This window comes from Salvelinus alpinus, chromosome 5 (genome assembly GCF_045679555.1).
Source record: "Salvelinus alpinus chromosome 5, SLU_Salpinus.1, whole genome shotgun sequence".
Classification (NCBI taxonomy): domain Eukaryota; kingdom Metazoa; phylum Chordata; class Actinopteri; order Salmoniformes; family Salmonidae; genus Salvelinus; species Salvelinus alpinus.
In genome coordinates, this window is record NC_092090.1 from 54,754,092 (window position 1) to 54,778,517 (window position 24,426).

General features: G+C 41.5%; 1 protein-coding gene across 3 annotated transcripts in view; it reads right to left on the reverse strand.

The window, feature by feature from the left end:
• The window catches only part of LOC139576349 (far upstream element-binding protein 3-like), an 88,841-nt gene extending 72,165 nt beyond the window's left edge, over positions 1 to 16,676 (reverse strand). For 2 of the 3 annotated variants that reach the window (XM_071402359.1, XM_071402358.1), the window contains exons 1-3: positions 16,522 to 16,676; positions 9,994 to 10,105; positions 916 to 949 (exon numbers count right to left, since the gene is read on the reverse strand). In XM_071402359.1, the coding sequence (XP_071258460.1) occupies positions 916 to 949; positions 9,994 to 10,105; positions 16,522 to 16,617 (242 nt within the window). In that variant the 5' untranslated portion in view covers positions 16,618 to 16,676. Of the gene's footprint in view, positions 1 to 915; positions 950 to 9,608; positions 9,707 to 9,993; positions 10,106 to 16,521 lie in introns of those variants that run through there. The other variant, XM_071402360.1, reaches the window with a different exon arrangement.
• Between the last annotated feature and the right edge of the window lie 7,750 nt (positions 16,677 to 24,426).

A 24,426-nucleotide genomic window follows, 5' to 3' on the forward strand; every position in this document is an offset into this window, starting at 1 on the left:
TGGGCAACAAAATATTTGGGGTATGGTAGTAGGTGCCAACTCAATATTATTAAGCTGTTCTTAATGTTTTGCACACATAAAAAAAATGACCATTTAATATCTGTTTGTGGACAGTAGCAGTAGACGGATACAGTGTAGAAAGGCCAGCAGATGAGTCAATAAATGATTATGTTGCGCACCTACACTACAGGGCTATGGCTAACACTTATCTGCTGTTCCATCACTGTGATAGAACATATGAACTACAGATAATGTAAACGCTTGAGTAAATGAGGGATGCCAAGTATATTTTAGAAAGCAGGTGCTTCTACAGAGGTGAGGTTCCTGAGTGAATTAAACAATTAACATCCCATAAGATGCTATGCTCCCATAAGCTGACTGGTCACTGAATGGTCCCCCATCCACAGGGCACGAATGGAGCATGAATGGTCACTGAATGGTTCTCTGTGACCAGATCTCAACCCAATTGACCACTTATGGGAGATTCTGTAGCGGCGCCTGGGACAGATCATGGAATTTATTGGTGTTGGTTCTTGGTGTCGCATCCCTCCAATAGATTTCCAGACACCTGTAGAATTTATGTCAAAGGGCATTGAAACTGTTCTGGCTCAAGGTGGCCCAACGCCCTATTAAGACACTATGTTGGTGTTTCCTTTATTATGGCACTTATCTACACACATAATACTTTAGACTTCACTATATTTGCAAAGCAGAAGACGGTGAAGCTGTCCACAAATCATTATCTGGTCTAAGTACTTCAGCGCTATCCCGCTGGGGATCCAGTGCTGTGTATTTGGGTTGGATAGTGAGCTAAAATGAAGTGGAGGAGAGGGAGTAATCCCACAGATTGCTCAATCAATATGTATTTACTGTCTGTCAATACAGCGGGTAAATTGGTGCTGGCTACAGGCTTACCTTTGATGTACCATGGCTCCCAGCTGGTTACCTACTATGAGGGGAGGCGGGAAGAGCCAGCCGGAAAGGGAACCAGTGCCAGAGGGAGACACAGAGGGAGAAAAATATATTAATGTAGGTAACTTTCTTTTTCTTCAAAAATATTTTAATACAAAATATAATAAGAAAGAATTACTGGCTGCACCCATGCCAGAGAGCCTGAAATGCGCTGCAATGGATGCCCTTTTACGGGTTTCAATTCAACTATTTTGTGTGTTTTTTGGAGCTGATAATAAAAGGTGCAATATGCAGAAATTGCTCCGCCATTTACTGGTTGCAAAAATTATAATAGTTTGCCTAATTTCTGTTTGTGACAAAACAAGCAGTCATTGCTTAGAGAATCAATGTACCGTCTAAACTGCTGTGATATATCTTTTCCATAACCATAAACACAGTATTTTCAGCTGTTCAAACCTGGTGTACAAAACCAAAAGTAAAAGACAAAAACTTAACTTAACGGAAAGCATAGAAATAGCACACATAGAACAGATCAACTGCTTCTTTGACTTACTTTCAACGAAGACATTAACTCTACATACAAAACTATGTGGACACCCCTTCGAATTAGTGGATTCCGCTATTTCAGCCACACTCGTTGCTGACAGGTGTATACAATCCAGCACAGCCATGCAATCTCCATAGACAAACATTGGCAGTAGAATGGCCTTACTGAAGAGCTCAGTGACGTTCAACGTGGCACCTTCATAGGATGCCACCTTTCCAACAAGTCATTTCGTCAAATTTCTGCCCTGCTCGAGCTGCCCTTGTAAACTGTAAGAGCTGTTATTGTACATTGGAAAGGTCTAGGAGCAACAACGTCTCAGCCGCAAAGTGGTAGACCACACAAGCTCATAGAACGGGCCCAATGAGTGCTGAAGCATGGAGAGCGTAAAAATAGTCTATCCTCGGTTGCAACACTCACTACCGAGTTCCAAACTGCCTCTGGAAGCAACGTCAGCACAAGAACTGTTCATAAGGAGTGTCATTAAATGGGTTTCCATTGCCGAGCAGCCACAAACACAAGCCTAAAGTCACCATGCGCAATGCCAAGCGTCGGCTGGAGTGGTGCAAAGCTCGCCGTCATTGGACTCTGTACCAGTGGAAACACGTTTTCTGGAGTGATGAATCACACTTCACCATCTGGCAGTTCAACGGACGAACCTGAGTTTGGCGGATGCCAGGAGAATGCTACCTGCCCCAATGTATAGTGCCAAGTGTAAAGTTTGGTGGAGGAGGAATAATGATCTGGGGCTATTTTTCATGGTTCGGGTTAGGCCCCTTAGTTCCAGTGAAGGGAAATCTTAATGTTACAGCATACAATGATATTATAGACGATTCTGTGCTTCCAACTTTGTGGCAACAGGCCACAAAGGCCCTTTTCCGTTTCAGAATGACAATGCCCCAGTGCACAAAGTGAGGTCCATACAGAATTGGTTTGTCGTGATCAATGTGGAAGAACCTGACCCGCCTGCACAGAGCCCAGACCTCAACCCCATTGAACAACTTTGGGATGCATTGGAATGCCGACTGCGAGCCAGGCCCAGTCGCTCAACATTATTCACCGACCTCACTAATGCTCATGGCTGAATGAAAGCAAGTCCCCGCAGCAACGTTCCAACCCATATGAGTGGAGGCTGTTATAGCAGCAAAAGGGGGACCAACTCCATATCAATGTCCATGATTTTGGAATGAGATGTTTGACGAGCAGGTGTCCACATACTTTTGGTCATATAGATTATCTATAACTCACATTTCTATGCGAATTTGGACGGGTCACTCAAAAAGTTGAATATTGTAGCTTTTTTTGTACATAATGATTACTATGACCGAAAAGAGCTTCTGGACATCAGAACAGCGATCAATCACTAACCTCGATTTGGATGGTTTCTACTTCAACGAGTCGGCGGTGCAAGACATACTGCTCACCCCGGATCAGGCCCTAATCCCTGCAGGCACCCTGACAAAACTACATTGGCAAATAAATAATCTGCCTCTACCCTCTGTTCTATTGGCGAACTGAAGAACTGTAATATCCTATGTTTCTCGGAGACGTGGCTGACACGGATAATATACATACGTCAAGACCGTATTGCAGCATGGGGTAAGGTTAGGGGGGGGTGTCTTTGTTACAACTTCTTAGGGCTAGGCCCCTTTTTTCTCCACTTTCTGTCTGAATGACATGCCCAAAGTAAACTGCCTGTAGCTCAGGCACTGAAGCCAGGATATGCATATAATTGGAACCATTGGAAAGAAAACTCTTTGAAGTTTGTAGAAATGTTAAAATAATGTAGAATAATATAACACAATAGGAGTAGGAGTAGGAGAAAATCCAAACAAATGTTTTGAGAGAGACCATCCTCTTCGAATTGCAAGAGAACGGTCATATTGAAAATTAGCTCCCTGGATGCAATTCCTATGGCTTCCACAGGGTGTCAGCAGTCTATGATCAAGGTTTCAGCCCTGTGACTTTAACTTCTCTCGGATAGGGGGCAGCATTTTCACATTTGGATGAAAAGCGTGCTCAGAGTAAACTGCCTCCTCAGTCCCAGATGCTAATATATGCATATTATTATTAGTATTGGATAGAAAACACTCTGAAGTTTCTAAAACTGTTTGAATCATGTCTGTGACTAAAACAGAACTTATTTGGCAGGAAAAGCCCAGAGAACAAACCATTCAGATTCTTTTTTTTTTTTTTTTGTCTTTTCAATGGGGTTTCATTGGGAATCCAGATTCCTAAGGGACCTTCCTGCAGTTCCTATCGCTTCCACTGGATGTCAAAAGTCTTTAGAAATTGGTTGAGTTTTTTCCTTTGAGAAATGAAGAAGTAGCCACGTTCAGAATGAGGCTCCAGTGAAGTGTACTGTTTGTTAGAGGCACGTGACCAGAAAGCATGCTATACATTGTTTTCCTCCGGTATTGAACCCAAATCATCCCGTCTTCAATTTGATCGATTATTTACGTTGAAAAATACCTAAAGTTGTATTACAAAAGTAGTTTGAAATGTTTGGACAAAGCTTACAGGTAACTTTTGAGATATTTTGTAGTCACGTTGTGCAAGTTGGAAACGGTGTTTTTCTGGATCAAACGCGCCAAATAAATGGACATTTTGGATATATATCGACGGAATTAATCGAAAAAAAGGACCATTTGTGATGTTTAGGGGACATATTGGAGTGCCAACAGAAGAAGCTCGTCAAAGGTAAGGCATGAATTATATCTTTATTTCTGCGTTTTGTGTCGCGCCGGGAGGTTTGAAATATGATGGTCTGTGATTGTTAGCTGGGGTGCTATCCTCAGATAATAGCATTGTTTGCTTTCGCCGTAAAGCATTTTTGAAATCTGACACGTTGTCTGGATTCACAAGAAGTGTATCTTTAATTTGGTATATTGAATGTGTGATTTCATGAAAGTTTAATTTTTAATAGTAATTTATTTGAATTTGGCGCTCTGCATTTTCACTGGATGTTGGCCAGGTGGGACGCTACCGTCCCACATATCCCAGAGAGGTTAAAAACAAATAAGAAATACAAGTGTTAGTAGAGGGACACAGTCTTGGAAAATCATGTTTGAGTGCGCCATGAAGACATCTGCTAAAATCGGTTTCCTACTGAACATACTTCTTTCCGAATTGAATATTATAGTTTGATTACATTTTAGGGTATCTGAGGTGTAAATATAAACTTAATTTTACTTGTTGAAACAAAGTTTAGGGGTAGATTTTCTGATTCCTTTCTCTGCCTGTTGAACGAGTGGATTACTCAAATCGATGGCGCCAACTAAACTGACTTTTTGGGATATAAAGAAGGATTTTATATAACAAAAGTACACTACATGTTTTAGCTGGGACCCTGTGGATGACAAATCAGAGGAAGATTTTCAAAAAGTAAGTCAATATTTAAATGGTTATTTGTGAATGTATGAAACCTGTGCCGGTGGAAAAATATTTGAGGGATCCCCCCCCCCCCCACCTTTATTTAACCAGGTAGGCTAGTTGAGAACAAGTTCTCATTTGCAACTGCGACCTGGCCAAGATAAAGCATAGCAATTCGACACATACAACAACACAGAGTCACACATGGAATAAACAAAACATACAGTCAATAATACAGTAGAAAAATAAGTCTATATACAATGTGAGCAAATGAGGTAAGATAAGGGAGGTAAAGGCAAAAAAGGCCATGGTGACGAGGTAAATACAATATAGCAAGTAAAACACTGGAATGGTAGATTTGCAGTGGAAGAATGTGCAAAGTAGAAATAGAAATAATGGGGTGCAAAGGAGCAAAATAAATAAATAAATACAGTTGGGGAAGTGGTAGTTGTTCGGGCTAAATTATAGATGGGCTATGTACAGGTGCAGTAATCTGTGCGCTGCTCTGACAGCTGGTGCTTAAAGCTAGTGAGGGAGATATGAGTCTCCAGCTTCAGAGATTTTTGCAGTTCGTTCCAGTCATTGGCAGCAGAGAACTGGAAGGAAAGACAACCAAAGGAGGAATTGGCTTTGGGGCAGACAAGTGAGATATACCTGCTGGAGCGCGTGCTAGGCGTGGGTGCTGCTATGGTGACCAGTGAGCTGAGATAAGGCGGGGCTTTACCTAGCAGAGACTTGTAGATAACCTGTAGCCAGTGGGTTTGGCGACGAGTATGAAGCGAGGGCCAACCAACGAGTGCGTACAGGTCGCAATGGTGGGTAGTGTATGGGGCTTTGGTGACAAAACGGGTGTCACTGTGATAGACTGCATCCAGTTTGTTGAGTAGAGTGTTGGAGGCTATTTTATAGATGACATCACCGAAGTCGAGGATCGGTAGGATGGTCAGTTTTACGAGGGTATGTTTGGCAGCATGAGTGAAGGATGCTTTGTTGCGATATAAAAAGCCGATTCTAGATTTAATTTTGGATTGGAGATGCTTAATGTGAGTCTGGAAGGAGAGTTTACAGTCTAACCAGACACCTAGGTATTAGTAGATGTCCACGTATTCTAAGTCAGAGCCGTCCAGAGTAGTGATGCTGGACGGGCGAGCAGGTGCGAGCAGTGATCGGTTGAATAGCATGCATTTAGTTTTAATTGCGAGCACTGCCAGAGCCATGCAAAATGAACTCCAGCAGGCCACAAATGTGCATATGTCTGCTCAAACGGTCAGAAACAGACTCCATGAGGGTGGTATGAGGGCCCGACGTCCACAGGTGGGGGTTGTGCTAACAGCCCAACACCGTGCAGGACGTTTGGCATTTGCCAGAGAACACCAAGATTGGCAAATTCGCCACTGGCGCCCTGTGCTCTTCACAGATGAAAGCAGGTTCACACTGAGCACATGAGCACATGTGACAGACGTGACAGAGTCTGGAGACGCCGTGGAGAACGTTCTGCTGCCTGCAACATCCTCCAGCATGACCGGTTTGACGGTGGGTCAGTCATGGTGTGGGGTGGCATTTCTTTGTGGGGCCGCACAGCCCTCCATGTGCTCGCCAGAGGTAGCCTGACTGCCATTAGGTACCGAGATGAGATCCTCAGACCCCTTGTGAGACCATATGCTGACACATGCACATTTGTGGCCTGCTGGAGGTCATTTTGCAGGGCTCTGGCAGTGCTCCTCCTTGCAGGTAGCGGTCCTGCTGCTGGGTTGTTGCCCTCCTACGGCCTCCTCCACGTCTCCTGATGTACTGGCCTGTCTCCTGGTAGCGCCTCCATGCTCTGGACACTACTCTGACAGACACAGCAAATCTTTTTGCCACAGCTCGCATTGATGTGCCATCCTGGATGAACTGCACTACCTGAGCCACTTGTGTGGGTTGTAGACTCCGTCTCATGCTACCACTAGAGTGAAAGCACCGCCAGCATTCAAAAGTGACCAAAACATCAGCCAGGCAGCATAGGAACTGAGAAGTGGTCTGTGGTCACCACCTGCAGAACCATTCCTTTATTGGGGGTGTCTTGCTAATTGCCTATAATTTCCACCTTTTGTCTATTCCATTTGCACAACAGCATGTGAAATTTATTGTCAATCAGTGTTGCTTCCTAAGTGGACAGTTTGATTTCACAGAAGTGCGATTGACTTGGAGTTACATTGTGTTGTTTAAGTGTTCCCTTTATTTTTTTGAGCAGTGTATATTTTTTTATACCTAAAGGGGTCTTAAAATTCCAAACTAAATATCTAAATGATCCGAGATTACAACCCCTTCCCCCCCACAGTGCATTGACGATGTCGTCCCCACGGTGACCGTACGTACATATCCCAACCAGAATTAGCTTTTGTTGAATAAAACAAGTAATAAATAACAAATCTGTAATCACAAGCAACTAATATATTTCATATCTTTTAATTGGCAAAATATATTCTAATTGTTCAGACATTTTGTTTTTACATAGAGTGTGACACTATTAGAAGACTATCCGTAGCTGATGGGAACTTTTACAGTAGGTGCCTCACAAGAAAGGTGGCTTAGACCTAAGAGATTTATGGAGGATTTCCATTGTAGCAAACCAGCAGTCATGGATTTCAAATTTTACATTTTTTTCTCTCTCCGACAGACAATACACAGACAGTAATCCAGTCGGGTGTCATTGGCTACAGTCAGCCCCAGTAGGACCACATTTAAACAGTATTTAATCTTCCCACTCAGTATGGATCTTCCCACGATCAGCCTGGCAGGCCCCCAAAATGGACAAATAAAAAGAAGTGACTTAGAGGAGCAGCGGGATAGTGCCATCATAGCAAACAATGGCATTTGTCACTCAAATCCAACTTTCCTTAGCTTGGCTTTTTAAGACTGTACGCTTTTCCATCGCCGCAGGATAGGGCATCCAGTGCAGGAGAACTGGCCAACTCTTATACCCTTTTCACACTGTCATGCAGTCCTGAACCATACTGTGCTGGCTCTGATATTTTCTTTTCACATTGTCCTGGTTACAGCAATGATGGTGCATGCGTAACGAGGCCAGCGCAGAACAGCTTGGCTCAGCTCAGTAGTGTCAAAACGCTGATTGTTTGGGATCTCAAATACAAATCTCTACCCCTTTCCTATGGTCCATTCGACAACTCCCATATGTTTTCAGTCTCAATGTCCTTTGTATTAAGATTAAATTGATGAAAGTGTCTCTAAACTGTTCCCCTTATCATCTTCGTACCTAGCTTAGATTGGGTTGTGGATGAATGGATTTGTGATGACGAAAATAAAAAAACTGTAATATTGAATAAATACCTTTGGATCCTGACAGATTACCAGGGTCCAAAGGTAGCAAATTGCTACCTTGCTACATTGGAATAATATTCAAATCTATTTTTCATGTACATAAAAAGGGTTGCACATTTTGGGGAATATTCAGAGGAGGAATTGAACTTTAATTAAATGAGTTAACTCTCCACATGGGATGCTTTCACTAAACAACAAAATAAAATATTGAATGATCCCCAATGAACCATCGCATCTCCCAAAAACATTTTCAACATACATCTGTAAAATGATGTCTAGAAACTAAAGCTTTGGTTTTCTTCTCAGGCTTCCATGTCTTCTCCCTGGACCTCCTCAATGTCCACCTCTTGAACATCAGACTCTGAGGCCTCATCTTCACTGTCACTTTCCAACCTTGATGAGGATAGCTCGCTGTCAGGCTCAAAAAGCCTCAAATTTGCCCAGATGGCCACCAATTTTTCAACCCTTGTATTGATCAGCCTGTTGCGTGCTTTGGTGTGTGTGTTCCCAAACAAGGACCAGTTGCGCTCTGAGGCGGCTGATGTTGGTGGGATTTGGCCGCTGATGGAGGCAACTGGGGAAAGAGCCTCAGATCCACAAAGTCCCTTCCACCAGGTGGCTGATGGATATGTTGGCACGACTGCCATATTGCATCTCCATCCCAAAGCCCTTGCTTGGAAGTGTACTTCGCCAGACTGCCAAGAACCTTGACCTCATCCATGCCAAGGTGGCGAGACACAGTAGTGATGGCACTATAGGCCTTGTTGATCTCAGGACCAGACAGGATGCTCTTGCCAGCATACTTGGGGTCCAACATGTACGCTGCGGCATGTATGGGCTTCAGGCAGAAGTCTTCTCGCTTTTTGACGTATTTCAGAACTGCAGTTTCCTTTGCTTGGAGCAACAGTGAAGTGGGCAGGGCAGTACGGATTTCTTCTCTTACATCTGCAAGCAGAGTCTGAACATCAGACAGGATGGCATTGTCTCCCTCAATCTGTGCAATGGCTACTGCTATAGGTTTCAGGAGTTTCAGGCTGCTTACCACTCTCTCCCAAAATACATCATTCAGGAGGATCCTCTTGATGGGGCTGTCCATATCAGTAGACTGTGATATGGCAATTTCTTGGAGAGACACCTTCCCCTCCAGGAGACTGTCAAACATGATGACAACACCACCCCAAGGGGTGTTGCTGGAAAGCTTCAATGTGGTGCTCTTATTCCTCTCACTTTGCTTGGTGAGGTAGATTGCTGCTATGACTTGATGACCCTTCACATACCTAACCATTTCCTTGGCTCTCTTGTAGAGTGTATCCATTGTTTTAAGTGCCATGATGTCCTTGAGGAGCAGATTCAATGCATGAGCAGCACAGCCAATGGGTGTAATGTGAGGGTAGGACTCCTCCACTCTAAACCAAGCAGCCTTCATGTTCGCAGCATTGTCTGTCACCAGTGCAAATACCTTCTGTGGTCCAAGGTCAATGATGACTGCCTTCAGCTCATCTGCAATGTAGAGACCGGTGTGTCTGTTGTCCCTTGTGTCTGTGCTCTTGTAGAATACTGGTTGAGGGGTGGAGATGATGTAGTTAGTTATTCCTTGCCCACGAACATTCAACCACCCATCAGAGATGATTGCAATACAGTCTGCTTTCTCTATGATTTTCTTGACCTTCACTTGACCTCTGCATCCAGCAAATGAGTAGATAAAGCATGTCTGGTTGGTGATTAATCATTCATGGACTCGTTTCAAGGTCAAAAAAAAATTATGAAATTGTGAAAACCTCAGGAAACTATCCCTTTAAATCGCCGCAAGAGAAGAATGAAATGGCTAATAGCAACCAGCTTACCTCCATCTTCCACCGATCGCTTCTGGTCTCCGTAGCCATACATGGAGGGGTCTACAATAGGTGGGGAACTGTTTAGGTGTGAAATCTGCTCAATCCTCATTTTTTCTGCCATCTGAAATGTGAAGAAAATAATAATTACTTCACAGATTTTCTATACAACAGTTCATCCATCCATTGTATTCATTGTTGTTACAATCTGAGAAACATTTCACCCAAAAATTTACATTTATCAAAATTGCCAGTCCTATGACCACTAAAGCCCATTCATACGCTACCTTTAGTGACAATAGTATCTTCTGGCCGGGGAAGTTTTGTTAAGAGCTCCGACGCTTGTTCTGAACATTAAAACGCATTGCTTGCGGTACGGTTTTGGAAACATAAGGAACGTATCGTTCATATCAGCAATAAATTATTTTCAAAAAACAAATTACTACACACCTTTATATGGTTAGGGTTCCCACACAGCCATATGTCCATGTTACAGTGCTTGTTTATAGAAAACAGACAGAAGACCCCTGCACATCGACTTGGTACTGGTACCTTGTGTATATAGCCAAGTTATTGTCACTCATTTTGTATTTATTATTATGAGTTATTACTTTTCTATTATTTCTCAATTTTCTCTCTCTCTCTGCATCATTGGGAAGGGACCGTAGGCATGCATTTCACTGTTAATCTACATCTTTTGTTTACAAAGCATGTGACAAATAACATTTGATTTGATTTGATCGCAGGTTTTAAGCGACTGGGCAGATAGGGTGAAAATGGAATGAGATTGATCTGTCAATATTTTCCATATCAGACACACAGCTGGATGGGCATATGTTCGTTTATGTGTGCGGTACACCACCCCACTAAGGGATGAGCCTACGGCAGGTATAAAGCTGAGTGTGCTAGCTAAACTAACCCCCTCCCAGCCCTAAAGTAAGTAGCAGGCTGAGTTAATAGCATATTAGACAGGCCTCCCCCTGGCCAGAACCCAATGGGCCAGGGGACGAAGGGTGGGACGGCACCAAGTCTAGCTATTCCTTCATCATTTACAGACCAGAGATAATAATACAACAGGCAGAAAACAACTGGAGAATCAGAGTGGGCTTGTCTGAAATGCAGTGTGTCATGTAACAGCCCAGCTAAGTAAAGGCTACACTGTCCATGTTACAGTGCTTGTTTATGGAAAACAGAAGCGTACATGCACTAATTAGCCATCGGCGTCTCAAGAAGACCTGTGTGTAGAGGGAAGACTGACGCCACAAACGTCTTGTCGCTGAAAAATACTGTTGTCTGCAACTACGTTTAGGTGGAGTATTTGCTGGTTTTGACTGCCAGAGCCAATTCGCCTCTATACAGAACATGTAAGGCCCTTGGACTATAAGGAGTAATGTTAGGCCCATTTAGTTCATGATTGGGCTATATGACCACGTCAGGCAATTGCAATATGTTGGTCAAAAGCACTTATACCATGAGAGCTAGAGCTATTATCTGCTGAACACAACAACAAGGCTGACTCATCGGCAACTGAAATGTCTAATCCAAATAGCCTAACCTTGAGAAATCAAATGACAAAGTTTTAAAAAATTTAAATGTGCAACACTGTATAGAATCATTTTCTGTTGATCTTATTCACCGTCACGTGCTTTAAAATACATGGGGACGTTGTAAGTGTAAAGGATTTAATAATGTATCATCTGAGCATTGAGCAGCCAATGGAGCTATGCAGTTCTACCATTCCCCTTCCAAAAAACGTATTGTCGACACTTGAGGTGATTTTGAATCTTTCAGAGACCGAGTTGTTATCACATCTATCCATGAGTTTTGGGGCCAAAGAGCTAGTTAGTGAGCATTCTGTCAAACAATGTGATAGATGGTTCAATCAAACAAATCACATATATTTTGCATGAGAGGGAGCATTGTAATATCTAAGTTTACCCAAAACCTTTATGTAGCACAAATAGGCATATTAGCTATGGTATCTAGTGAAAAATCATAATATAGTACTAAGGTGTTAGGTGACGCGATAAACAATGGACGCTATGCGAGAATTCTACAAAAATAACTGCAGTAATCAAATCAATTTTCACTAAATGTCAATAATGTTGTCGTCAAAATACATAAATCATTTGAAAACATGAATGTGGGAGTTGTCTAAAAATCCCAATACTGTACGTTATGATATTTACGCAATATGAGCCCAAATTTAAATCAAGTGTCATGCTTAAAACGTTCAATTCTTTGGGACAGCCCTTTTTCTGAATCTGTGAAATCGGTGTGTTCATATTTGCTCTTTGCGAATGGTATTCTTCACTATACCAGAGTAAGATTGATGTGACATTGTATTGCCAACAAGTATTGGAAAGTCCTGAGGGTGTTTTACAGTTATCAAATGTACTTGGGACTGAAATATAAGGTTAAACGTTTTTCCTTCGCTTCGGTCATTCAGATGATCTCAGAGACACTGAAAAAACATAGCCGGTTACAAAGTAGAGCTTCGTAACTACGTTTTGATGATGGGTTGTCAGGGATTGGTCCAAATTCACCATTCGCTACCCCCATTTCCATGACCTGTGCTAGCTTGCTAGCTGTGTGGGACAGCCTGATACCGTTCACTGAGGCAACGAGCCGGGCGAGAGGCTGTAACGTGCCATTGCGGCTGTATTGTACCAAAAGCAATTTTTGTGACTGATGATTTTATTCTTTCAAGTAAAAACTACAATAACACAGTGGCTACAGCCAATACAATCAATAAAAACATAGCTAAATATCAGTGAATTGAAAATGTGTCCTAACAATCTTTCTGTGCAGCTGGCTCGCAGCAGCTCACCAACTGTCTCCTATCGGAAATGGTGGAGTTTATCCTCCCATCACCAATGTAACGCATCAACACCAAAAAATACATTACAATGTAACCCAACTCAGATGTAGGCCTACCTTAAACTGTGTTACAGTTTAGTCTTAGTGAGAAGTGTGTGTCTGTGCTAGCCTAACACAGACATACCCAGCCTATGTGTGATGTGCTGTGTGTTAGAGATGCACGATATATCAGTGAACATATCGGAATCGGACGATAAAAGCTCAAAATGCCAACATCGGTATCGGCTGATGTCTAGTTTAACGCCCGATGTGCAAAACCGATGTCAAAGCTGACGTGCATACCTGTATAACGAAGGTACATGACGTAATGATGCCACGTACAATTTTGCTCTATACGTGCAACACAGCATTCCTAAACTAGCCCACAATGTCTGCTGTGTGGATCCAGCAGTCAACAAGTCAAGCAGTCATTTGAAAGACTAAGAAAATTTCAGAGACAACTGAAAGTCGAAATCCATTAAAGCCAAGATAATGGAATTCATTGCCCTTGACAATCAACCGCTTTCTGTCGTGGGTGATATTGGCTTTCGCCGACTGGTCGAGCACTGGTACACACTACCAAGTGCGCTATTTTTCAGATGTTGCCCTACCGGAGATACACAGTAATAGCGTCACTGCTATTAGCTTCACGACATGCATACTATGGAACGCAGTTTGGGTCTTTGCATGTCAAAAAAGATACAGTAGCACTGTCAAAGGTGTACAAAAAAAGTCAGCAAACACCAGCCACGAACGATGTGTTTGCAATACCGAATTGGTAATAAAGCATAATTTGTTCGACCACAACTTCTGGGGTAGCTAGCTTTAGCTTGGTACCTAGCTAGCACCAATACAACCAGCCTGAAAACAATGACCAGTAGAAACTGCAGTCATTTTCATTATTCTTAGCAATGATTTAGGAATCCTTGTGAGTAAGTATTAGCTAGGTTGCCACTTGTTGTTCGCATATTGAAATTGAACTTCAGTTCATGAAAATAAATAGCTATAGCTAACTATAGCTACTGAAACAGATTATGTATTTTTTCTATGTTTTTGGGGAAGAACATTGTTTGCATCCATGAGCTAGCTAGCTTTTATATTTTTATGGCCAGCACTGTAGGTGTGCGAGACAACTTTACCAGCATCATAGCACACGTATCGATGAATCGTTGTGACATATGAAATACAAGTGATAGTGTAATCAATGTGTAATAACTACTTTAAAAAATGAATGAACGTGTTAAATTATTATGTGACATGCAGTCCTATTCAGGTCCTGATTGGTCTACAAACTTATTTGACAAGTCAAAGTCAAGTCAACACAGCAAGTAAGTGAAAGAAATAGGTTTTGATTATGTTTTACTGGTAATGGGGACATAAGTAAATGCCAACAAAATAACTTTTTGGTCAGTGTGGTGTGTGTGTAACCTTTATTTAACTAGGCAAGTCAGTTAAGAACAAATTCTTATTTACAATGACGGCCTACCCCAGCCAAACCCGGACGACGCTGGGCGAATTGTGCACCGCCCTATGGGACTCCCAATCATGGCCGGACACGATACAGCCTGGATTCGAACCAGGGACTGTAGTGACACCTGCTGCACTGAGATGCAGTGCCTTAGACCGCTTCATCCATGTGTGTGTGTTAACTATTTAACTGTACTAGAATGCTTAAACGGCCACTAAAATGTTTAATATCGGTTATCGGTATCAGTTCTTTTGGCAAGGAAAATATCAGATATCGGTATCGGCCAAAAATGTTATATCGGTTCATCACTAGTGTGTGTGGGGATGCTGAGAAGTGTGTTTCTGTGTGTGTAGGTGGCACAGGCACAGGGTTGAGCGTATTATTTTGCACTCTAGGCCTAATCAGTTGGCCTACTGAATGCAACATTACTGTGATATATACCGCCTAACAGTTACTAATTGGTAAATAGTATCCCTGCTTTTTGTTCATGATTATGTAATCTCAATTATATGTCCTCCATTACCATCTCAGGTGCGTGCGCAGGCTGCACCTTACTCCTCAGTATAAACTCCCAGTTCCGCATAAAACAGCAATACTTAATTTAATTCCATACAAACAAATTAGCATAATATGTATCTAATTTGCATAAAGCAGTATACAAAGTTGTATTCTAATTTCATAAATTGTTTCAAATTGTTACCCACTCTGTTTTTCATCAACCATGAAGATTTGTTAATATGACCACCCTACTTTAAATTATTGGGCAAAAATTGAAATGACATATTCCGTACTGCCTAATTAGTAGCCACCCCATCTGAAGTGCCTCTTGCATAATATAGCGTTTTAATCTTTTTTTTTGGGGGGGGGGGTCATTTCTGTGTTCTACAGCAATTGTGACCACCCGATCTTATGACTACCCGATCTTGTGTTATTGGACAAAAAGTGTTGAATTTAAGAATCCAGACAGGTTATTTGGTGCTTTATTGACAAGGGATTAACATTGACCTGTCCTTTTCCGATCAATTTAAAATAAGATCTCTCAGATTTGGTAATCCTATCCTCATGAAATAAAATGTTCTGTGTTCCTGGGAAGCTTCTCTATAACATGGAATACAAAGTATAACACCAGAACCACAGTTTCATTTTGTCCTCTAAAACAGTGTTTTTAATGGGTCGTAGTATAATTATGTTTCTAATCTTCTTTTTTCATTAAAAAAAATACTCCAATCTGAACTATTTAAACCATATTGAAGTGTAGAAATTATAATTAAATTAATCTCTGAACAATTTTTCTTCAATTACAGTATTTTCAATATATAGCTATTTTTGTTTGATTTGTCTCAAACCAGTGAGTTTATTAACATTCCTCAAGAATATGAACAACATGTAATTGCTGACAGTGAAAGAGGTGGGAATGTTGTTCCTTTGTCATATAATTGCTACATTTACTATAAATATAGCATCCAAAATAGTTTTCCAGATTGAATTTTGGCGATGCAATATTGGTTCAAGACTGATACAACCTGGTTCAATTTGGGTCAGGAATTTAACACCCTAATACTAGTGACAATCTACCCTTACCTGCTCTTTAATCGGGTTCCTAACTAGACACACCCGCACAGTGCATAATATGGTGCTTGCCAGTTGCAAGTAGGATCCATTATGTATGGGGGACAATTGACTCAATGATGTTTACAACTGGGAAACAATATGGATAACTGGGAAACAATATGGATAACTATCTGTTTAAAAACGTGTGGGTGTGTTTGGAATCTGTGCCTACTTGTCACTGATTGTTATGGGTTTGAGAGCACGGCCACACAGTTCAACCCCAGAACTTCAGTGCCTGAACAACAAGTTGCATATGGACACGTGTGGAAAACGTAGCTAGCTACTGTAGTGATCTTAACATAAATTAACTTGAAGACTTCGTGGTAACAACACGGTAAACTACATAAAAACATCGTTTCCAGTCGTGACCTGTTGCAGCCAAAATGAACACGCGCGAGTAGTCATTGCAAACTCGAAGCTATTGTGGTTGTCAACTAGCTTAGAATGTTAGCTAGCTGGCTAGGTCGCTGGCTAGTGTTTTTCATGAACACATAGCACAAGCTGCAGAGGTGGGCGAGTTAAAATAAAAGTTATTTATCGTCGTTTAAAAGGCCTAGCTCAACCTCAGTTGATTCCTTTGCGAATTCCTCTACTCCTATTACCTGTCGGGCCCGATGTAAAGCGTGGGCGAAGCCGTCAGCTTTCATTCCGGACTGAGAAACGGAGGCCTGTCCCTGCACCAACTCCGCCATCATCATCTCCACCCAGACCTCTCGGTTGTAAATAGTTACCACAGCCACAAAGTCAGAATTGGCTATTTAATTAAAATAAATTGCACGTTTGTCTTAACTTAAGGTTAGGCACAAGTTTATCAGTTTGGTTAATGTTAGGTTTATAATCAGATTGTGGAAACAGGTGGGGTTTAGCTATAATTATGACTTTGTAGCTGTGATAAGTAGTGACGGTCAGACTGCTCAGTTGTTGGACGCGTTCGAGTAAATCACTTTTGTCAGGGCTGCAGTACAAACACTTAAGACACACCCTCGTCCACTTACCCTAGCCTTATGCCCTTGGGGGAATCCCCGTCGCCATCTTGGGCGGCGGTCCAAATGATTAGCCAAGCAAGGGAAGTTTGCAACCTAAGCCCTCGTTCTTAGTCGGTTTTGCGAGTGTACAATTATGTTAATAACTCAGGGGCCAGAAACTCCCCATAATCCGCTAATAAAAGTCCCTAATTTAAAAACAAAATCACTGGAGAAGTCAACATACACGTGTAAGTAAGAACGAATGCAAATAAGTTAGAAACTGTGCTATTGATGCACATGACGGCACAAACGTCTCGTTAAAAAGTACATATGTTTTTGTTTGGTAATCTTTTGGAAATTGTAGAAGTTCCAGCTAGGCAGGCTAACTTTAGTTAACTAATTAATTTGCTGGCTATCATAGTGTAGGCTTATATTAATAATGATATATTTAATATAAGTAGACATGCACTCATAATTGACTGTAGCTCATATAAAGCACCCACAAACTACCAGTGGCTGAAAACAATCACGGGATGAACGAGTGACGAATTTCCGGCAAGGCTGGTCTGGAAATTGTCTGATTTGCGCCTACTGCATGAACTTCACATAAATCATGTGATCAAAGGTCATGCCGTTTTGACTGCAGCCGACTGTAATGGTGTGTTCATGACAACTGGGAACTGTGAAAAATACGAGGTCAGATCATGACGTTAGTGAAATTAATTTCGGAACTCTAGAAAGAGGCCCGAGTTCCCGAGTGGGAATTCCGAGGTGGATGACCGTTTAAAACAATTTTCCCCAGTCGGAGCTCGTTTTTTCCGAGTTCCCAGTTGTGTTGAGATCTCGGAAGAGTGCCCAGTTGTTTTGAACATGGCACAAGTTTTTGCAGTTGCTCGTAATATTCATCCTGCAGCAATCGCTTGCCTTGTGGGAGGCTCTATTGTCAACCAATCATGTGGGTGATTTTGTTTGACGCACGCGGACATGACCAAAGACGTGACTGAAACAGGAACCAATTTTGCCACAGTTTGTAAAATAGGCCCAGTGGATATGTGCAAGTTAATGTGATATTTGAGATAATTGATTGTACAATGTACACGTTTTCAGTTTGTGAGCTACAGGAGTTGGATACATGTTTATTTGTAGGCTACATTATAAAGATATACTTTTATTCACAATGGCAACACAAACCTTGCTTGGAAAAAACATAATTAACCTGGTTTCCATACAGCCATTTCATGCATATTAATTACCTGACTCATGACAAAAGTAATGACCGGGCTGATGGAAACACAATATGCAGGTACAATTGTATAAATGCTGACAGACATTTTGTTTGACATGGTAGGATCTTTTTGTGTCGGTAACATTAATTATGCGAGAAATGGCGGTGGAAAGGCCTTTATACGCAAATATCTTGCAGTCACTCGAATCACTGCAGCACTTAACAAAGAGCAGCAGTCAGTTTCAGAATGGGTGGCAAGAATAAGTTATTACTAAATATTTCAAAAACTAAAAGCATTGTATTTGGGACAAATCATTCACTAAGCCCTAAACCTCAAATAAATATTGTAATTAATAATGGGGAAATTGAGCACGTTGAGGAGACTAAACTTAACCCTAGATTGTAAACTTATGGTCAGAACATATTGATGCAGCAGTAGCTAAAATGGTGAGATGTCTGTCCATAATAAATCGCTGCTCTGCCTTCTTAACAACAATACCAGCAACAATACTGCCCAGTTGTGTGATCAGGTGCCACAGAGGGACTTGGGAAAATTACAACTAGCCCAGAACAGTGTAGCAAGGTTGTCCCTTATGTGTACATGTAGAGCTAACATTAATAATATGCATGTTAATCTCTCATGGCTCAAAGTAGAAGAGAGATTGACTTCATTACTACTTGTTTTGTAAGAAGTATTGACATGTTGAATGCACCGAGCTGTCTGTTTAAACTACTAGCACACAGCTCGAACACCCATGCATATTGTGATAATGGCGCCGGAGGGAATGGCTGCTGTTTTCTAAACCAACCGTGCTATTTTGTTTGTTTTTTCGCATTGTTTGTAACTTATTTTGTACATAATGTTGCTGCTACCGTCTCTTATGACAGAAAGTAGCTTCTGAACATCAAAACAGCGATTACTCACCTTGTTACTTTTATTTTATTTTTTATTTTTTTAACTGCATTGTTTGTTAAGGGCTTGTAAGTAAGCATTTCACTGTTCTATTCGGCGCATGTGACAAATAGCATTTGATTTGATACCCCACAAGACATGCCACCAGAGTTCTCTTCACAGTCCCCAAGTCCTGGACAGACTATGGGAGGCACACAGTACTACATAGAGCCATGGCTACATGGAACTCTATTCCACATAAAGTAACTCACGCAAGCAGTAAAATCAGATACATAGAAGAAAGAAATTGATAAAATACACCTTATGGAACAACGAGGACTGTGAAGAGTCACACACTGAGATACAAACACACATAACATACACACTATGTACACCTGGATTGACAAACACACATAACATACATACTATGTACACCTGGATTGTGTGTTGTAGTGGCCTGAAGGGACATACTTAATGTATTGTGAAATCTGTTTTAAAATGTATTAATACTTTAAAAAATGTATTATAATACAGTTGAAGTCGGAAGTTACACTTAGGTTGGAGTCAATAAAACTCGTTTTTCAACCACTCCACAAATGTCTTGTTAACAAACTATAGCTTTGGCAAGTCGGTTAGGACATCTACTTTGTGCATGACACAAGTCATTTTCCCAACAATTGTTTACAGACATTATTTCACTTAAAATTCACTGTATCACAATTCCAGTGGGTCAGAAGTTTACATACACTAAGTTGACTGTGCCTTTAAACAGCTTGGAAAATTCCAGAAAACTATGTCATGGCTTTAGAAGCTTCTGATAGGCTAATTGATGTCATTTGAATCAATTGGATGTATTTCAAGGCCTACCTTCAAACTCTGTGCCTCTTTGCTTGACATCATGGGAAAATCAAAAGAAATCAGCCAAGACCTCAGAAAATAAATTGTAGACCTCCACGCTCTAGATCATCATTGGGAGCAATTTCCAAGCGCCTGAAGGTACCAAGTTTATCTGTACAAACAATAGTACGCAAGTATAAACACCATGGGACCACGCAGCAGTCATACCGCTCAGGAAGGAGACGCGTTCTGTCTCCTAGAGATGAACGTACTTTGGTGCGCAAATCAATCCCAGAACAACAGCAAAGGACTTTGTGAAGATGCTGGAGGAAACAGGTACAAAAGTATCTATATCCACAGTAAAAACGAGTCCTACAGTGGGGAGAACAAGTATTTGATACACTGCCGATTTTGCAGGTTTTCCTACTTACAAAGCATGTAGAGGTCTGTAATTTTTATCATAGGTACACTTCAACTGTGAGAGACGGAATCTAAAACAAAAATCCAGAAAATCACATTGTATGATTTTTAAGTAATTAATTTGCATTTTATTGCATGACATAAGTATTTGATACATCAGAAAAGCAGAACTTAATATTTGGTACAGAAACCTTTGTTTGCAATTACAGAGATCATACGTTTCCTGTATTTCTTGACCAGGTTTGCACACACTGCAGCAGGGATTTTGGCCCACTCCTCCATACAGACCTTCTCCAGATCCTTCAGGTTTCGGGGCTGTCGCTGGGCAATACGGACTTTCAGCTCCCTCCAAAGATTTTCTATTGGGTTCAGGTCTGGAGACTGGCCAGGCCACTCCAGGACCTTGAGATGCTTCTCACTCCTTAGTTGCCCTGGCTGTGTGTGTTTGGGTCGTTGTCATGCTGGAAGACCCAGCCACGACCCATCTTCAATGCTCTTACTGAGGGAAGGAGGTTGTTAGCCAAGATCTCGCGATACATGGCCCCATCCATCCTCCCCTCAATACGGTGCAGTCATCCTGTCCCCTTTGCAGAAAAGCATCCCCAAAGAATGATATTTCCATATCCATGCTTCACGGTTGGGATGGTGTTCTTGGGGTTGTAGTCATCCTTTTTCTTCCTCCAAACACGGCGAGTGGAGTTTAGACCAAAAAGCTCTATTTTTATCTCATCAGACCACATGACCTTCTCCCATTCCTCCTCTGGATCATCCAGATGGTCATTGGCAAACTTCAGACGGGCCTGGACATGCGCTGGCTTGAGCAGGGGGACCTTGCGTGCGCTGCAGGATTTTAATCCATGACGGCGTAGTGTGTTACTAATGGTTTTCTTTGAGACTGTGGTCCCAGCTCTCTTCAGGTCATTGACCAGGTCCTGCCGTGTAGTTCTGGGCTGATCCCTCACCTTCCTCATGATCATTGATGCCCCACGAGGTGAGATCTTGCATGGAGCCCCAGACCGAGGGTGATTGACCGTCAACTTGAACTTCTTCCATTTTCTAATAATTGCGCCAACAGTTGTTGCCTTCTCACCAAGCTGCTTGCCTATTGTCCTGTAGCCCATCCCAGCCTTGTGCAGGTCTACAATTTTATTCCTGATGTCCTTACACAGCTCTCTGGTCTTGGCCATTGTGGAGAGGTTGGAGTCTGTTTGATTGAGTGTGTGGACAGGTGTCTTTTATACAGGTAACGAGTTCAAACAGGTGCAGTTAATACAGGTAATGAGTGGAGAACAGGAGGGCTTCTTAAAGAAAAACTAACAGGTCTGTGAGAGCTGGAATTCTTACTGGTTGGTAGGTGATCAAATACTTATGTCATGCAATAAAATGCAAATTAATTAGTAGTCCTGGAGGGCAGGTAGTTTGCCCCCAGTGATGCGTTGTGCAGACCCCACTACCCTCATAAAATGTATATAGTATGTATAAGCTGGAAGTAGAAGCCTAAGTGGTGTTGTTCATTAGTTTACTCCAATTATGGAAGGGGTGGAAGGGTTAGTGGAAAATAATGAAGAAATATATATTTTAAAAAGGTGTGTGTGTGTGGTTGAAGGCTTGATGGACAAAATGAACTGGCAACAGACAAACAGAGAACACAGGTATAAATATACTGGGGATCATGGGGAAGATGGGAGACACCTGGAGGGGGGTGGAGACAAGCACATAGACAGGTGAAACAGATCAGGGTGTGACAAGAACTGTCAATAACTTTAATAATAAAACATCTGATTGGCTTAGAATAAAAACTGCTATGGATATAATAACCAGATGAATTGGTTGAAACATTTAATCCAAAAATGGAAGTGGGTTTAACGGGTACGTGGCCTTAATATGCATATTTACCCTAACGGACTACCGTGTAATCTGTTACTCCCCAACCCTGGATACTTTGAATTGATGAGTTGCATCTAGGTCGCACGCACACACACACATTATATTTGATATATTATTTGCTTTATTTGAACAAATTATTTATTTTGACAAATTATTTTTCTCTGAGAAAGTTAAAGAAAAAAGGCAATAAATGAAACCCAAATGACGGTAGATTTATTCCTGAGATGAACACACCAAAAGCTCTGTAGAATGAAAAGAAGGAAAGCACTTGGTAGTAGGAGATGCACAATCTAATCTCTTTAGGGTAGTCCCCTGCATTATTACACCCCTTTGCTTTTATTCATCTCTGTATCTGTGTTTTTAGCGACTCAATTACACTGCATCCTGTGGTGAAAATTACAGATGTTTCCCCATACCTTTCTCTGCTGGGACAAGAGGATAGAGGATGTCCCTGTCCCCCCAACCCTCCCCCGGCCTTTTTCTATTTCTCTACCTTGCCTATCCTATCATCACTCTTCTCACTACGCTATTCCCCATTTCTCCCATCTCTCCCAGACATTCACACATTGAGGTTTGTCTGAATGCAGAGGGAGAATGAAAGGTGAATTAAGTTGTTAGAGAGATACTTTTACCATCACGGCTAACATGCTCTGCCGCTGGGTTGTAATTCCTCTGCAATCATCTCTGAAAAAGTATATGCAAAACAGCTGTCTCCAATGACTAATTTCCCGTGTAAATATGGTATTTGATCTCTATTTGAATTCTATATTTTTATACTTTTATTAGATAACATAATTGAGAGGATAGTTTGCAAGTAGGCAAAGCATTTCAATGTACTTTGCTGTACCCTGTGCATATGACAAATAATGTTTGATTTGACTTTGGTGCAGTTTTGTTAAATATACCCACAGTGGGACAGAAACATTTAGTATCAAATCAGGTACATTATTTTAAACAGCTGAAATGACGTGAACTCATACTAAAGATTCCTCAGCATATTTACGTGATCCTGATACGTATTTAAATACATCAGGTATTCCAATGTTCAGTTTAGAAGTGAGGATCAAGGCATTCAAATGGGGTTGCCAATAAGTCAAAAAAAAATTGCCATCACCACAGCCCACACATTTAGGCATCAGTCTGAAGGTTGCCTCCCAATTGTAAACTCACTTAACTGTAACTGGATATACATTTACAATGCTTCTTGTAGTTCTTATATGAATCCATTTCAATTTTAGTGAGTGCACTACGCTCACATTAAGTTATTCTCTGACCGTTAACTTCTTTAGATTTTCCACCTGTTTTCTTAACGAGAAATATGTATTGTCCTTTAATCAGGGCTGATCTGAAGAAGTAAAACCCATTCAATGGAGAGAGCTTTTAGTGAAATGATCGCTCCTTTTTTATTGCATCAATGCTTTGGTTGTTAGTATTGCTCTAATTGACTCAATTGTCTGCCTCCCCATCTCTCTCCCTCTGTCTCCTTCTCACTCACTCACTCACTCACTCACTCACTCACTCACTCACTCACTCACTCACTCACTCACTCACTCACTCACTCTTTCATTCATTCTCTAAGTTGCTGTAATGCCTCTGGTGCCTGTTTGCAGATATTAGTAAACATATATAGTACTACAGCCAAAGCATTGGATGGATTGGTCCAGGGAGTCCAATCTGCAGAAATATTTCTGAGTATCTTAATGCTTGGGTACACTTGCCTATTCTATCTCGCATTATTCTAATATTCTAGTATGAGAAAACAAGAAGAAGGTTAAGTGGAGGAGAAATTAATGGTGGGGAGGTCAGATGTGCCTCTCACCATCCTAATGCACTCTTGGCTTTTGGCTGTATGTTTCCTGTTGTTGTTCAAAGAGCTCTTCAGAAACCATTATTTTCCACTTGACAGACCTCTAAACACACCAGCACAGCCCTGCCATGTGGTGAAGAGCTGTGTTGATGGAACAGTCTTATTTACTCTGTTGTGCGTGTGCATGCACACATGCGCGCATGGACGCACACATGCGCGCATGGACGCACACATGCACGCATGGACGCACACATGCACATGCAGACACACACCCCCACATGCACACACACTCTCATAATGTTGACACGCACACAAATGTTTTTAATAAAGCATAAACAAATAATGATATAGTTGAAGTCGGAAGTTTACATACACCTTAGCTTAATACATTTAAACTCAGTTTTTCACAATTCCTGACATTTAATCCTAGTAAAAAATCCCTGTCTTAGGTCAGTTAGGATCACCACTTTATTT